The sequence below is a fragment of the Pipistrellus hanaki genome, assembly GCF_964339955.1.
Source record: "Pipistrellus hanaki genome assembly, chromosome: 11".
Classification (NCBI taxonomy): domain Eukaryota; kingdom Metazoa; phylum Chordata; class Mammalia; order Chiroptera; family Vespertilionidae; genus Pipistrellus; species Pipistrellus hanaki.
The window spans coordinates 3,554,800-3,570,919 of NC_140513.1; the positions used below are offsets into that span (position 1 = coordinate 3,554,800).

General features: G+C 55.4%; 2 protein-coding genes across 2 annotated transcripts; both read left to right on the forward strand.

The window, feature by feature from the left end:
* The first annotated feature begins 64 nt into the window (after positions 1-64).
* On the forward strand, positions 65-7,073 carry LOC311630624 (splicing factor C9orf78). The gene is made up of 9 exons (XM_084899868.1): positions 65-221; positions 545-604; positions 1,654-1,705; positions 1,838-1,908; positions 2,727-2,804; positions 3,593-3,790; positions 4,668-4,804; positions 4,907-5,005; positions 6,419-7,073. The coding sequence occupies exons 1-9, from the start codon at positions 139-141 to the stop codon at positions 6,508-6,510; spliced, it is 870 nt and encodes a 289-aa protein (XP_084755994.1). The 5' UTR covers positions 65-138; the 3' UTR covers positions 6,511-7,073.
* A 1,071-nt stretch (positions 7,074-8,144) lies between these two features.
* TOR1A (torsin family 1 member A) lies at positions 8,145-16,109 on the forward strand. Its single transcript, XM_084899851.1, has 5 exons — positions 8,145-8,459; positions 9,179-9,444; positions 11,535-11,710; positions 11,798-11,925; positions 15,574-16,109. Exons 1-5 carry the CDS (start codon positions 8,153-8,155, stop codon positions 15,822-15,824), a joined length of 1,128 nt encoding a protein of 375 aa, XP_084755977.1. The 5' UTR covers positions 8,145-8,152; the 3' UTR covers positions 15,825-16,109.
* The last annotated feature ends 11 nt before the right edge of the window (positions 16,110-16,120 follow it).

The following is a 16,120-nucleotide window of genomic DNA, read 5'->3' on the forward strand; positions in this document are numbered from 1 at the left end:
GGCCAAGAGAGACGGGTGGGACCAGGAGCTTGGGGCGGGGCCCGGCGGGGCGGGCGCGTGACGTCACTGCTCCGCGCCGGAAGCGGGCCGGCCCTCGGCGCAGCGGGGCAGCGGGGGGACCGCGGGGCCGGCGCGACCATGCCGGCCACCGGGAAGACTTTCCGCCGGCGCCGGGCCGACTCGGAGTCGGAGGAAGATGAGCAGGGCTCAGAAGAGGTTCGGTGCGTTGGGAACGGGCTTTCCCCTGGGCAGGAAACGAGAAGCTGGCCCGGGGTCTCACCACCGGCCCGGCGCCTTGTTGACAGCATTGGCAACCGTGAGCCGGTGGTGGTGTCCCCCTTTGCGGACCAATGGAGGGTTCTAGGGCTGAGACCGCCACCCCCGAGGCCGCATAGTTGGAGGAACTGTCCCCGGGATGGGCAGTGCATCGGAGTCCCGGTGGGTCCAGGCGCAGGTTCGCCTTCTGGACCCTGTGCCGGCGAAGCTGCTGTTTGGCTCTGAGTTCCGCGGAGGGTCTCTCAACCTGCACATTGCTTTTATTCAGATTGAAACTGGAGGAGACCCGAGAGGTGCAGAACTTGAGGAAGAGGCCCAACGGAGTGAGGTGGGTACCGTGGGGGGCCCGGAGGAGGAGGAGGAGGAGGAGGAGGAGGAGGAGGAGGAGGAGGAAGAGGAGTCTGCAGTGTTCGTTGAAACGTTTAATCAGGAGATGGCCTGGGCCATGTGGTCTTAGGTTTGCTCCAGAGGTACAGAAACAAGTCACGCACTCTTGTTTTTATTGTGTGAAAGCACATTGATGTTTGAGAATTTGGAAAATTTAGAAAAGTATAATCAAGAAATAAACAGCACCCATAATTCCTCCATCCAGAGGTAACCAGTGTTAACATTTAATGTCCTTTCCAATGTGTATTCTTTCTCCCTTTTGTAAAGGATAGTGAGAACTTTTAAAAATATATATATTTTATTGATTTTTCACAGAGATAAGAGAGAAGGATAGAGAGCTAGAAACATCCATGAGAGAGAATCATTGACCAGCTGCCTCCTGCACACCCCCTACCGGGGATGTGCCCACACCAATGTACATGCCCTTGACCGGAATTGAACCCGGGACCTTTCAGTCCGCAGACCGAAGCTCTGTCCGCTGAGCCAAACCTGTTTCGGCAATAGTGAGAACTTTTTATCTATGCTATTTTCATTCATTAGGACATTGTGGCGTTCACTCACTTTGCAGATTGTCTTTCCAAAGCCCTTTTTAATGGCTACATAGTACTCCACCACAAGTATGTACCACAATGTAACTTAATTCCGTTTGAGGACCTGGAGGTCGTTTTGTAAACTTTCATCAGATCAGGCCGCAGTAGTGTCTTCCTACACTTGTCTCCAGCTTCGCTCCCTGAAGGCAAACAACCTTAGAAGTGAAGTTTCCGAGGCAGGGTGATGCCAGGTGGCTTTATAGAAAGGTTTGCCTCCCTCCCCTCCCCCCCAAGCGTCTACAGTGCTTGTGGAGCGCTGTCTTAGTCTCACAGCTTTTCCCGCCGGCTTTGGTGCCCACCTGCCACTAATGTTGCAGTCTACAAACTTCAGAAACATTCTTTCTCGCCTCTGAAATGTGCCATTCTGCCCGCCCTCCTTTTCCTTTTCGGTTCCACTCAGTGCTGTGGCCCTGCTGGTGGGCGAGAAGGTACAAGAGGAGACCACTCTGGTGGTAAGTTGTGGGGTCCTTCCTGGGCAGGGGGAAGACGGGGTGCTCCTCAGTGGCTGATGGTGTTTCCTTAGAAAAGGAAACTCGCTGCCAGTGACGAAGAGGTTTCTTCCCGGCTGTCTTCGCTTTCTGCAGGACGACCCCTTCCAGATGAAGACCGGAGGCATGGTGGACATGAAGAAGCTGAAGGAAAGGGGCAAGGACAAGTGAGTGCAGGACACGCTGGGACGGGTGCCCCGTGGCCCCCCGGGTCCGTGTGCCCAGAGAGCTGGGCCTGCGGCAGCGGCTTTAGAGTAAGGTGACCAGACGCCCCGCTTTTGGCGGGACAGTCCCGGTTTTTAACAATTTGTCCCGCGGAAAATCAGGACTTTTTGAAAACGCCTCGGGGCAAATTGTTGGAAATCGGGACGTCTGAGGAGACACCTTACTTTAGAGCAGTCGAACTCAATCAGAGAAGGGGCCAAAATCTAAAATCCAGCCTAAATCGCGGGCCGAATGGTTTACTGAATAGTCATAAACTGACAATGTCATAAACTGACAGCGGAGTGCAGTGATGACAGCGCGGTGCGGGCCACATTGCAAGGCCTGGCGGGCTGGATTTGGCCCGCGGGCCGTGTGTTTGACACATGTGCTTTAGAGAGACATCTTCAAGTATCCTCTATGCAGAAAAACAGGAAAACAAAAACTCTCCAAAAGTTAGCTTAGAGAGATGTGGGTATGGTCCGTTTTGTAAAGGTGCATTGTTTATTGTCTTTCAAACCCACGTGGAAGTTTCCTTTTTCTTTTGAAAGAAAACATAAAAACACAATTGTAAGAATAATGCATTCAAACAGCACAAAAGCAAAAAACAAAAGTATCTGCCAATTCCCCAGAGGAATCTCCAGTTTGCTGGCTTATATTTATGGGGTTTACATCTCATATATTTCCCCCACTGTAGAGAGGACTGACGCTGTTTGCTGTGTGCCTGTGCTGTCAGTGCACACAGCTTCGTGAGCATGACTTCACTCTTCCTCTCTCCCGCCAGGATCAGCGAAGAGGAAGACCTCCACCTGGGGACATCATTCTCGGCGGAAACCAACCGGAGGGACGAGGACGCCGACATGTAGGTGGCAGCCTGGCTGGGAGCGACCGGGGGTGGGCGCCAGCCAGACACGGTCCGAGCTAGTCAGTCACAGGACATTGCTAGAGTCAACCAAGGCCATCAGTGCTGGTCCCTCTTGGCCTGCCTCCCAGGCTCAGGAACTTTGAAAAAGTCTGAAAAATTCTTTAAAAGTGGTTCTTGAGATTGTAGATTCCTTGACTAATAACACTTCCCCAAAACATTGAAGGGATTAAACACTAGACACCTACTTTTTTTTTTATCCTAAAATATATTTTACTGATTTTTTACAGAGAGGAAGGAAGAAGGATAGAGATAGCTAGAAACATCAATGAGAAACATCGACCAGCTGCCTCCTGCACACCCCCTCCTGGGGATGTGCCCACAACCAAGATACATGCCCTTGACTGGAATCGAACCTGGGACCTTTCAGTCCGCAGGCCGATGCTCTACCCACTGAACCAAACTGGTTTCGGCATAGACGCCTACTTTTTATTTTGGCCAATAAGACTGTTGAACAAACAATTACCATCTCCCATCATCCTTCTGTCTTCAAAGAACCTTACTGAGGATAGCACCTATAGATTGGTGGCACGTAATCATGTAATATAAGTTGTAAATTTTAACTTGAAGGAAAAATTGGTTATTTTTATTTTCTTCGCCTCTCCGTGGACTGATGAGAACCTCCTCACGGAGCGTCACTGCTCTGGGGGCCCGTGTTGGGGCCGCTCATTTCACAGGTGCCTGTTGGGGGTGTCCTCCCCTCCCTGAGACCTGGCTTCTGGTTTCAGGATGAAGTACATTGAGACGGAGCTGAAGAAGAGGAAAGGGATCGTGGAGCACGAAGAGCAGAAAGTAAAGCCCAAGAACGCAGAGGACTGTCTGTACGAGCTTCCGGAAAACATCCGCGTCTCTTCAGCAAAGAAGACCGAGGAGATGCTTTCCAACCAGATGCTGAGCGGCATCCCCGAGGTGGACCTGGGCATCGAGTACGTCCAGACCCTCGCCTCGCCGCTCCTGCCCGCGGCTCAGGGACCGCGCTGCTTTCCAGTTAGAAGTCGGGGGGCTTTCTCATCTGTCTCCTTGGAAACCACAAACCTGTGTCCTCTCTGGCGGGCTGAGGTGGTTGTCTCCAGCAGTTCTGGGCAGAGGAGTTGCAGACACTTAAGGACCCTGACTGCTGATTTAGCCGTTGTAGTCAGGCCCTGTGTTCTTCCGTTGTTGTTCTTAATGTCTTCTTATTCATTTCAGAAAGGATCGGAAGAGAGATAGAAACATTAATGAGGAGAGATAATCATCGACTGGCTGCCTCCTGCACACCCCATTCTGGGCAGCTAGCCCACACCTTGGGCATGTGCCCTGACGGGGACTTGAACTGTGACCTCCTGGTGCATAGGTCCATGCTCAGCACTGAGTCACATGCCGGGCTATTGTTCTGTCTTATTGGAGGAGGAGCATTGTTAAAGGCTTAGCCACCCCACGATCCTCCTCTCGTTTTTACTACAGAACATCTGCTCTAAAGGGGGCTGTCATGGAGGAACTGCAGTGGTCAGAATCCTCTGCGGCCGAGCAGAAGGCGGGAGACCTCGGGGTTCTCACCTCTGTCCTGGCCTTCCAGCTCTGAGCCCCAGGCAGTTCTCTGCTCCTCTCAGGCGCAGTTTCCTCTTAATCAGGAGAATAAGTCCCGCGTCTCTCCCTGCTTGGGAATGCCATGGGGCGTGGCTGCAGGGGAGCTCGTAAACTGCAGAGCTGGGCCCAGGAAGAAGGACTTCCTTCTGCAGTGGTGGGCTGCCAGCTGCACCAGTCACCCCTGAGGACCGGAGGGGCGGCAATCTAATGCGTGGCATGGCTCCTCTCTCCCCTTAGCGCTAAGATAAAAAACATCATCTCCACGGAGGATGCCAAGGCCCGCCTGCTGGCAGAGCAGCAGAACAAGAAGAAAGACAGCGAGACATCCTTCGTGCCCACCAACATGGCGGTGAATTACGTGCAGCACAACCGATGTGAGCCTCGCGGGAGGCAGCCCTCTCCCGCCCCTGCCCCATGGGTGTGAGGTCCCTGGGTTCCCGGGTTTTGTCTGACATGTCCCCTGCTCTCTGGTCCAGTTTATCACGAGGAGCTCAACGCCCCCATTCGGAGGAACAAAGAAGAGCCCAAAGCCCGGCCCTTGCGAGTGGGCGACACCGAGAAGCCGGAGCCTGACCGTGAGTGCAGCGGGGCCTGGGCGGCCGGGGGGTCACAGCACGCGGGGACCAGGGAGGCGGGAGCTCGGGCTGCGGGGCATCTGAGTTTTAGCCCACGTTCTGGACCACGGCCATGTCCCTTCCCCTTTGCAAGCCTCAGTTTCCTCATCTACAAACTGGGAATGGGAATAAAACCTACCACCTGGGGCTGCTCTGAGGGTTCATGGGCTGTCAAACACAGAGACTCAAAAATTGGAAAATTTCAATAAACAAAAATAAATGGAAAGTTACTCATAGTTTCACCACCCAGAGACAACCACTGTTAACATTGTATGTACAATCTTTCAGACATGTTCACATACAGGAGACATGGTATGTACCCAGAAGGATCTCACAGCGTTTTACTCAGCGGTCTCCCCGCATGTCTCTCCGTGTCAGTAAACACATGTCTCACCATCTCCCTCTGGTTGGCCACTCAGCTTGTTTCCCATTTTCCCTCTTTAAACACTGCTTTGGTGCTCATTATTTTTTTTCTTCTTTTTTTTTTTTTTTAAATATATTTTATTGATTTTTACAGAGAGGAAGGGAGAGGGATAGAGAGCTAGAAACATCGATGAGAGAATCATCGACCAGCTGCCTCCTGCACACCACCTACCAGAGATGTGCCCACAACCAAGGTACATGCCCTTGACCAGAATCGAACCTGGGACCTTTCAGTCCGCAAGCCGACGCTCTATCCACTGAGCCAAACCGGTTTCGGCTGGTGCTCATTCTTGACCATCATGCCTCTAGGCTGCCTTTGGAGAAGTCACCAAAGGGTCCTCCAGAGGCAGATGCTCCTGTCCTCCCCCAGCAGCCCGCAGAGACCCTCCCACACACTTGCCTGCACCTGGGAGTCACCCTCTCATCAGCCATGGGCTGACTAAGGAAATGCGACATTTGCTGAGGCTTCTGAAAAGCCTCTCATTCCTCTTTCTTACTCGGGAAACTATTTCCTTAACGTCTTGGTTTTGTGGTCTTGGGTTCCCAAGAGCTTTGTGTTAGACACATGGTAAGCGAGGGTTTTGGAGTCGCCAGACTGGGATGCATCTCTCAGCCTACCTCATCTGAGCAAGTCTCCTGACCTCTCTGAGCAAAGATGGTAAGGTGCCCTGCTAGGTTTGCTGACGGTAAAAGGAAGCCATGGCTAAAGGACAGCACCGTGTCTGGTGGAGTCAGACAATGCAGTGTGGCTGCTGCTGTTCACGTAGTGGGATGCTGAGGTCAGCACAGTTTGGCTGGCACCAACTCCGTATGCCTTCAGTAACTCAATAACAAGTGTTAGCTGAGGCCCTACTATGTTTCTGTTCACCAGGGTAGCCCTGGGGCTCCTGTGGGGATGTCCTGGCCCACAGGGACGTCGCCTGTCGGTGACTTTCCTCTTTTCCTCCACAGGGTCCCCCCCAAACCGCAAGCGTCCTGCTAACGAGAAGGCCACCGATGACTATCATTATGAGAAGTTCAAGAAGATGAACAGACGGTATTGAGGGCAGCCACAGGGGAGAAGTGCAGATTGGGGTGTAAATAGCACTGCCCTCGCCCCATGGGAAAGCCTTCCTGGACAGAACCCTGACCGTTGGCTAGCAGACAGTTCCAGAAACAGACTCCTAGTCTGGCTGCTTACCTTACCTGCTGGATTTTTCAGGCTCTAAATTTGTATCCTTTTGAAACAAAATAATACATGGTTTTCTTATTTGGAGGCAAACTATTCTTGTGAATGTTATTAAATCTTGTTTGTAAATAATGTTGACTTTTTCTTAATATTTTTCCTGGCTCAGGAGAAAAGAGCTGAGTGTTCAGGGTGAGATAATACCCTTTAAATTGTGCTTTTTATTATATGTGTGATCATGTCTTCTACTTCCAGTGATCTGGAATGGGGTTCAGAAATGCATCCTTCCCTGTTTCCAGTGGACGGTAGAAAATTCTAGAATGGGATCAAAGGGACACTGGTATTCTCTGACTTTTACAAAGTTACCTATTTCTTTTCATTAGGAAGGAAAAATTACCTGTCTCTATCACTTCCGCGCTTCTATATTAAATATGAGATGAATTTAGCCTTCTTGTTCATTTTGCGTCTCCTCACACCAATACTAGGCAGTGTGTTCAGAGCCTGGGGGGTGGGGAGCTCAAAAGAACTGCTTATTTAGTTCAAGAGACGGGCTCCAACCTGTTAGCTGTCAAGTTGAGTGCCACTTGTGCTGTCATTTTTCCTGAAGCCTTTGAACAGCTTGGAATGAGGAAATAACAGGTCGGGTGACTTCTAGGCTGATTGAGAGTGTGCATTGTGCAAGGTGAAGGTGAATACAGGAATCGTGTCTAACCTGGGACATAGGTAATCCTCCAAACTGAATGAATGAGTGTGAGGAACCTGACAACCGGAACTCAGCCAGGTGATAAAGGTCAACATCAGTAGTCACAAATCATGCTGATAGTCTGTGCCCTTGATATAATGTTACAAAGATAGCACTTTACCTCTGTAAAGGACATTTATTCCATAACCTCAGTCTAAACATGGGACAAATTCCAATAGGGGGGCGCCCTACAAAAGATTTGACCAGTGCTCCTCCAAACTGTCAAGGTCATCAAAACCAAGGAAAATCCGAGAAACACCCACAATCAAGAGGAGACTATAATGTGGTACCTTGGATGGGATCCTGGATCAGAAATAACACAACAGGTAAAAACCAAGGAAGTATCTGAACAAGCCTGTGTCAATACAGGTTCATATGTTACAGGAAGATGTTAGTAATAGGGGAAAACTGTGCCAGGCGGGGGAGGCATGTGTGCCCTGTAAAAGTTTTTTTTTTTTTTTTTTTAATATATTTTATTGATTTTGTACAGAGAAGAAGGGAGAGAGATAGAGAGTTAGAAACATCGATGAGAGAGAGTCATCGATCAGCTGCCTCTTGCACACCCCCTACTGGGGATATGCCCGCAACCAAGGTACATGCCCTTGACCGGAATCGAACCTGGGACCCTTCAGTCTCCAAGCCGACGCTCTATCCATTGAGCCAAACCGGTTTCGGCTGTAAAAGTTTTTTTTTAAAAAAACACGAAAATAAGCAGTGGCCCCCATCAACTTCCGGCGCCGCCTCCCGGAAGCAGGAAATGGCGGTGCCCCTAACAAAGATGGCGACACCGGCGTCACGGAGAGGCCCGCCCCAGGAAAAGATGGCGGCGGCGAGGGGGAGGAACCGGAAGCGCGGTCCGGCGGGGCCGCGGAAGGCTGACGGCGCGCCGGGCGGCGGGGCTCCGGGAATGAAGCTGGGCCGGGCCGCCCTGGGCCTGCTGCTGCTGGCGCCGCTGGCGCGCGCGGTGGAGCCCATCAGCCTGGGGCTGGCCCTGGCCGGCGTGCTCACCAGCTACATCTCCTACCCGCGCCTCTACTGCCTCTTCGCCGAGTGCTGCAACCACAAGCGGAGCCTCCGCCGCGAAGGTAGGCGGGCGGCCGGCGGGCGGCGGTCCGAGGCGGGGTCGGGGCGCCCCGGCGAGCAGAGGCCGGCGGGCCGGACCCGGAACCCGGTGCCCGGGCGGCCGGGGGCGGGTGAGGCCTGGCGCTGCGCCACCGCCCGGCGCGGCCGGACTTCGGTCGGACCAGGAGGCGAACTGCCGGCTTCGGTGCTTCCCGCAGACATGGGGGCGGGGGCCGTGCGGACGGGGGTAACTTCCCCCAAAGATAAGGTGACCAGACGTCCCGATTTCTGACCATTTGTCCCGCGTCGTTTCGGGACTTTTTTAAACCGCCGCGGGACAAATGGTTAGAAATCGGGACGTCTGGTCGCCTTACCCCAAGAGACGTGCGCCTTCGCGGGCGGAGACGGGAAGGATGGCGAGCTCTTCCGGGCGGGCCCCGCGGCCGAACCGCGGCCCTTTGCCTGCGCCGCGGGGCGGGGGGGAGCGGGGCTGGGGCGGGAGGCGCAGGGCTGGGGGCGGTGCTCGCCGCCGGCGGCGGGGGGCGCGGAGCCGCGGACCTTTCAGGGGAGCAGCCCGGCTGGGGCCCGTGTGCATGGGCCGCGCTAGCAGAGGGGACCCCGGGCCCACCCGCCGGCCCCGGCTCAGGGGCTTCCTCGCCTCCCCGGGAGCCCGCGGCTGGAAACGCGGCCGAATCCCGCCCGCCGCCGCCCGCACCCCCCTGACGGGCTCCGCTTTCCCCAGAGCTGCAGCAGGACCTGGACCGCAAGCTCTTCGGGCAGCATCTTGCCAAGAAGGTCATCCTAAACGCCCTGACCGGCTTCATCAGCAACCCGAAGCCCAAGAAGCCGCTCACGCTCTCCATGCACGGCTGGACCGGCACCGGCAAGAACTTCGCCAGCAAGATCATCGCCGAGAACCTGTATGAGGGCGGCCTCAGCAGCCACTTCGTGCACCTGTTCGTGGCCACGCTGCACTTCCCGCACGCCTCCAACCTCACCCTGTACAAGGCAAGCGGGGCGCTGGGGTCCTTGCCGGGGGCGCTGCGTGGGGGTTTCTCGGGTGTGGGGTGGGGTTTGGGGATTGCTGGTTAGAAGGAGTGAGCCCTGAAAATGGCCGCGGGTGGCAGCCACGGAGGGTTTCAGATGCTCGGAGCAGTTCCGCTACCAAACCTCGTGGTTTCCAGAGTCAGGCCCAGTGTGTTGCTCGTTTTAAGTGGGGGCAGGGGATCTTGGAAACGGCCACAGCCACATCCGACTTAAAGTCATCATCAGACCTCACTCATTTTGTGGAAGAGGAAACCTTTCTAGAGAGGCCGAAGTTTGCTACCTGCAGTGTGGCAAACCGCTTTTGTTTTCTGTCGCTGGTCACTGGCCTGGGCTTTGGCAGCAGACACATCTGGATTTTGAGTCCTGACTCGCCCACACCAGCTGTGTGACCTTGGGAAGCTTGCCCCCTCTCGGAGGCTCAGTTCTTCATCTGTGAAATGGGGCCATGAGAACTCAGTGAGCTCTGTCTGTCACCTATGTGTCCTGGTCCCCGGCACATGAGTGTTCGAATAAGTGTCAACTGTCACCTTTCTTAATCTGTGTAACAAACCCTCAAGGTGGCAAGACGAAGCCATTTAGCCCTCATCCTTCCTTCCCCCTTCTGCTTGGGTGACCAGCTGCCCAGGGTTCCTAGCATGTGGGATTTTCAGTGCCAAACCTGGGAAAGTTCCAGACAAATTGAGTCAAGTGGGTCATCCTAGTTAGCATTCAGGCTCCATTACTTACTAGCTGTGTGATTTTGGGCAAGTTACTTACCCTCTCTGTGCCTTAATTTCCTCAGCTGAGTGCAATGGTGTTCTGTTGTGCACACACTGGATTGGCCTGGGGAGCTCACAATAAGACATGATGGAGGGCGGCTGGCGGGTAGTGAGGGCTCAGTACGTGTTCTCTGTTATTGGAGGCAGAGAGGGAGAACTAGCAGATCTGAGCGAGTCCTTGTTTAAAGAGTGACTTGATTTGGGGCCACGTGTTCTCCTGAGGTTCCTCTGTGCACAGAGACTAGTCCTCCTTAGAGCAGAATTCCTACTTAGCTTAGATACACACAATGGAACATTGTAACCCGGGTCTGCTGGTCAGGTAGCCAAGCAGACACCAAAATCATAAGAAGTCAAACCTGAAAACAGCTCATTTCTCCTCTTCACCTTGTGTGGGGAATTCAGAAAAGCACCATAGTTCAAACTTCTGATTAAATAGGTCTTTTCTCCTTAATTGGTTAGTTGTTTTTAAAAAATATATATTTTATTGATTTTTTTACAGAGAGGAAGGGAGAGGGATAGAGAGTTAGAAACATCGATGAGAGAGAAACATCAATCAGCTGCCTCCTGCACACCCCCTACTGGAGATGTGCCTACAACCAAGGTACATGCCCTTGACCGGAATCGAACCCGGGACCTTTCTGTCTGAAGACCAACGCTCTCCCACTGAGCCAAACCAGCTAGGGCAATTGCTTAGTTTCCTAAGAAGTACCTGAATGTGTTTAGGGAATGTTTCTGCTTAAGCACAGCCGTGGGCATTGTCCCAGAACCTCAGGAGTGCTGGCTGGCCGCACTCATGCCACGGCGCATGCTCTCGAGTCCAGGCGCCTCACTTAAAGGAGCCTGCACGCCTTACTTTCCCCTCAGGAGGCTGTGCTGAGGACTGATGGCAGAACCGGTCTCTCGTCCTCTCCCTTCCTTCTAGAAGGCCGGTGTGCACAGGAAGTGTGTTAACATGGCCGGCAGTTCAGTGCCTCAGCTTTGGGGTGACAGCTCAGGAATTATAATCCAAGTGGGGGCTTTGGAATCAGGCAGGGTGGGGTTCAGATCCCAGTAATTTTATAACGGGCACGTTGATTAAGCTCGGTGCCCGTGTCCTCATCTGTAAAATGGGTGTGATAACACCCATCGGAGGGGTTGTGTGTGTAAAGTTCTTAGCTCGGAGCTGAGGCTGCAGTGAGCGCTCAGCCTTTCGGAAGCGGCTGGGGTTTACCGGTGCCGGGTGCCGCGCCGGGAGCCGTGCTGGGGTCGGAGCTGCGCCTGCTGAGAACCCGTGTCGCTTCCCCTGCGATTCAGGACCAGCTACAGCTGTGGATCCGCGGCAACGTGAGCGCCTGCGCGAGGTCCATCTTCATATTCGATGAGATGGACAAGATGCACGCCGGCCTCATCGACGCCATCAAGCCTTTCCTGGACTATTACGACCACGTGGACGGGGTCTCCTACCAGAAAGCCATCTTCATCTTCCTCAGGTACGTCCGGGCGGGCGCAGCGGAGAGCTCGGAGCCAAGCCTGCGGCCTGGGGAGGCCCGCTCTCATTCCCCGCACCTGCTCTGCAGCAACGCCGGGGCGGAGCGGATCACAGACGTGGCCCTGGACTTCTGGCGAAGCGGGCGGCGGAGGGAGGAGATCAGGCTCCGGGACATGGAGCCCGCCCTGTCGGTGTCGGCCTTCAACAACAAGAACAGTGAGTCCGGGAGCCGCGCCCCTCCCTGCGGGCGGGAGCGGAGCGGAGTCTGTTGGGAAGGGGGAAGTGGTTTGTTTGGGAGCTCTTGAAATGAGTTCCTGTTTTCCTCGGGGGTTGATTCCTTTGTCTCGAAGAGCAGATGGTTGAGCAAGGACTCCGCTGTGGGCACCTCCGGGGGAGGAGACGCCGGTGGGCTGTTGCCCTCTGGGTGGCCCAGAGCTCAGCTTCTGTGCGTGAGGCTCGTCTGTCCTGGGCGCCGTGCATCTTCCTGTAACCCTCACAGTCACCTCGGGGGAGAGGCTGGTCACTGCCGTCCGTTTTACAGATGAGGAGACTGAGGCGCAGGCTGCTGTGGCAGCTAGCCCACATCCACACAGCCTGCCACTGACCCTGGTTCCAGAGCCCGAGCGTTAGCCACGCAGCTCCGTGCTCTTCGCTGAAGCTCACACCGTAGACCTTGAGCCCTGGGAGGCGGAGAGCCAGCGTGATGGAGACTGGCCAGGTGGCACTGACCGTTCAGGTCTCTGCTCTGCTTGGGTTTGTGCTTGCGATGACAGAGCAAAAGGTTTCCTTCTAAACAGACTCCCAAGAAATTCACGCTCTGTAGCGTCTGGGATAGTTTATGTCCGTTTGTGCAACTGGAATGTCACTGATGAGAGACAGTATCCTGTAACATGTTCACTGGTTTCTTGGCGTGCCAAAAGGTGGGCAGGTGCAGTGGAAACTTCGCCTAAATTCTGCAGCAGGCGCTGCCAGGTGCCTAGGAGGTTACACAGTGGGTGCCAGGGCAGGAGCTGAGCTTTGGAATCGGGCAGACCTGGCCTAGCTGCTTGTTGACGGCCTTGGGCAGGTGGCTGAACTCTCTCATTCATCTGACAAATATTTATTATGCAACGACCAGGAGTCAGCACTGGGCTAAGAACGGCAAAAGCCCTTCTTCTCAAAGAATGTATATCCTAGTGATAACGAATGAGAAGGAAATGTGTCGGATGATCTAATGGAGGTAGTATGTATCTCCCTCTCCCCTCCCCCCAAGAGGCAGGAAGCAATTAAGAAAAGGTTTGGGGTGCCGGGACGAGGGTGGGCTGTGGCTTTAGATAGAGGGGTCAGAGGGCTTTCTGAGGGTGGCACTGAGCTGACAGGAGTGAGGCCGGGCCCTGTGGACACCGAGGTGGGAGCGCGCCTGGGTCGCTGCAGCTGGCCCAGGATGGCAGAGGAGACAGTTAGATTAGAGGGGAGGCGGCGGGGGTGCAGCTCAGAGGCCTGGGGGCCACGGTGAGGCCTTGGGTTTGACTCCACGTGGAGAGGGAGCCCCTGCGGGGTTCCTAGCAAACAGTGACATGGTCTGACTTAGTCTTAAAAGGCTGCGCTGGCTGCTGGAGGAGAGCAGCCTGCAGGTGGCAGGGGCCGGGGACCGCCAGAAGCCGGGCAGCCAGGGGAGAGTGCTGGGGCCTGCGGCAGCGGGTGGCAGGGGGTGGGACACTGTCGGATTAGGGTGCATTTTGAAGGTAGAAACAATGAGATTTCCTAAAGGATTGAGTGTAGGAACGAGAGACAAACCAGGGTCTGCCTTAGCACTCCGCGGGTGGCACTGCCAGGGATGGGCACGGACTGCGGAGCTGCAGGCTGGTGGGGAAGGCGGGAGGTGGGGATGGACGTGCTCAGTGAGTGGAGACACGTTGTGGCGTTCAGCAGAGATGAGGAGCTGACGGCTGGTTCCGGGCTATTCCTGGGGCGTCAGACTGAGAACACAAACTGGGAGGTGGATGGTTTCTGAAGCCCCGGGACTGAGGTGACCGCACGCTCTTCCTGGTCTTGGTGTGGGGCCCCTTGTTCAGGCTCTGCCCGGGGCATCCCTCCGCCGGCCTCGCCTGACCGCGTGGCCCCTCGTTCACAGCTGCCTGCACTCTGAACTGCCTGTGTCCGGCCTCCTGGGGCCCGGGCTGGTGAACCGGGTGAGGGAGTGAGTGAGGGCAGCGTCCTGGTCTGCCTGGCCCGGGGCCTCATTCCCAGGCCCCGGCGAGCCTGGCACAGGCGGGCCTTCAGGAGGGGCTGTCGTTGCTCCCCCGGGTCAGTTTCGCTTTTCCCCACGCCTCAGGCTCCACTCCATCCTGGCACAGAGCTCAAACCCTGGAATTTCCTGCGTGAGAAGACCACGAGGTGCATTCAGAACAAATTCAACCCCAGCCTGAGCTTGTTAGTTAATGAGCTGGTTTTGGGAAGCACGTGAGGGTGATGAGAGGCGGGGAGAGGAGGTTGACTCGGAGGGGCCTGTGTAACGAAGCCCACATACTTAAAAACGACAGAGGACGGGGTTCCGGGAGCTCCTGGGTCGGGGCACACTCGGAGAGGGCCTGGCAGCTGTGTCCTGTCCCCAGGCTCGCCCTCCGCGTCTTCCCATTACAGCGGGCTCCCTGTGGCTCTGCATTAGCGCCGGGTGTACATCCCGGTCAGACAGTCATGTGCTTTACAGAGCGCTCCCCTGGCATTGCAGTGTCCCCTGCCGCCGTGCGGTTATCAGTGTGACTGTGTGTCTGAGTCTCCGCCTGGCTCTTCCTTTCATAATGAACTGGTAACCTAGTACAGTGGTCGGCAAACTTCGGCTCACGAGCCACCTGCAGCTCTTTGGCCCCTTGAGTGTGGCTCTCCCACAAAATACCACGGCCTGGGTGAGTCTGTTTTCAAGAAGTGGCATTAGAAGAGGTTTAAGTTTAAAAAATTTGGCTCTCCAAAGAAATGTCATTCGTTGTGCTGTTGATATTTGGCCCTGAGGACTGATGAGTTTTCCGACCACTGCCCTAGTTAAGTAAGATGCTTCTCCAGGTGTGTGAGCTGCTCTAGCAAATCAATTGAACCCAAGGAGGGGATCATGGGAACCTCTAGCTGGTCGGTCAGAGCGCAGGTGACACCTGAACTTGCAGTTGGCCGAAGTGGGGGTGCTGAGCCCTCACCGGACAGACAGTGACAGAATGGACTTGAATTGTAGGACCAGCTGGTGTGGGCGGATCACTCCACGTGGGAGAGGGTGAAGGCCCGGAGGGAAGCAGAGTGGGAGGGAGACGCTGGAGAGGCTGGTGAGGTCCAGTGGCGATGTGTCCTGGGTGGAGCGAGTGCTGGGCAGGAGGCCCGGGCCGCCCGGGGTGGGTGCCTGGGTGGGTGCAGAGCCTCCTGCAGCCTGGGGGCTTCCCAATTCTTACTCAGGGGCCTGGTGTTTGGTCCCCACATGCTCTGTCTGGACCTGCCGGCAGGGCAGTGGGTTTCTCCCCAGCTGCTCATCCAGGGAGGGAGTTTTCAGAATAGATGGGTGTCTGTCGCTCACCAAGACTCCTGGCCTTCCCTTGAATCCGAATCACTCCCTTTCCTCTGCCTCCGCCGGGCCACAGGCACCCAGGGTGGTGGGCCTCCGACCGCCTCCGATCTTGTCACACCTAGAGGTCTCCCGGAGCCCGTGTCGCTCAAGTGTCCCTCCCCCTCCCCCTCCCCCTGAGGCTTTCACAGAAGCATCACAGCCGGCAGGTCATCCCTCCTGCCTCACTGGATCGGTGCTCCCTGCGGGCAGGTGCGGCCTGGCTCCACAGCAGCGGAAGACGTGCGGGTGGGCGGGGGCAGAGGGCGGGGGCAGAGGATGACCGCGCCCTCTCTCCCCAGGTGGCTTCTGGCACAGCAGCTTAATTGACCGAAATCTCATCGACTACTTCGTGCCCTTCCTCCCCCTGGAGTACAAGCACCTGAAGATGTGCGTCCGCGTGGAAATGCAGGCCCGGGGCTACGACGTGGACGAGGACATTGTCACCCGGGTGGCCGACGAGATGACCTTTTTCCCCAAGGACGAGAAGGTTTTCTCCGACAAAGGCTGCAAGACGGTGTTCACCAAGTTGGACTATTACTACGATGACTGACGGCCGGGGAGCTCAGTGCTGGAACCGTCCACCCCTCCAGGCCGGGCAGGAGGCAGTGCGCCTCCGTGGACGCGGCTTCCCGCGCCGTGTGCGCCCAGCGGGCCCGCGGGCGGCTCCTTCCTGCCGGAGGCCGCTCCCGGTCCACTCGGATCAGGCTCATGATTTTTTAAAAATCATGTTTTAATGTCAAGTGTTTCTGTTTCAAGGAAGGACGAAAAGTTTTACTGAAATGGGGTAATTTTATTTAAAATGGTTTTAACATTCTGAGAAGCTTTTCAGACTCGGTGTTGGCTGTG

Excerpts from the sequence above, each read along its gene's own strand:
- LOC311630624 (XM_084899868.1), top strand. The coding sequence starts at position 139 with ATGCCGGCCACCGGGAAGACTTTCCGCCGGCGCCGGGCCGACTCGGAG. Across the intron at positions 2,805-3,592 it reads AGGGACGAGGACGCCGACAT|GATGAAGTACATTGAGACGG; the intron begins GTAGGTGGCAGC and ends TTCTGGTTTCAG. Across the intron at positions 4,805-4,906 it reads TTACGTGCAGCACAACCGAT|TTTATCACGAGGAGCTCAAC; the intron begins GTGAGCCTCGCG and ends TCTCTGGTCCAG.
- TOR1A (XM_084899851.1), top strand. The coding sequence starts at position 8,153 with ATGGCGACACCGGCGTCACGGAGAGGCCCGCCCCAGGAAAAGATGGCG. Across the intron at positions 8,460-9,178 it reads GCGGAGCCTCCGCCGCGAAG|AGCTGCAGCAGGACCTGGAC; the intron begins GTAGGCGGGCGG and ends CGCTTTCCCCAG. Across the intron at positions 11,711-11,797 it reads GCCATCTTCATCTTCCTCAG|CAACGCCGGGGCGGAGCGGA; the intron begins GTACGTCCGGGC and ends CCTGCTCTGCAG.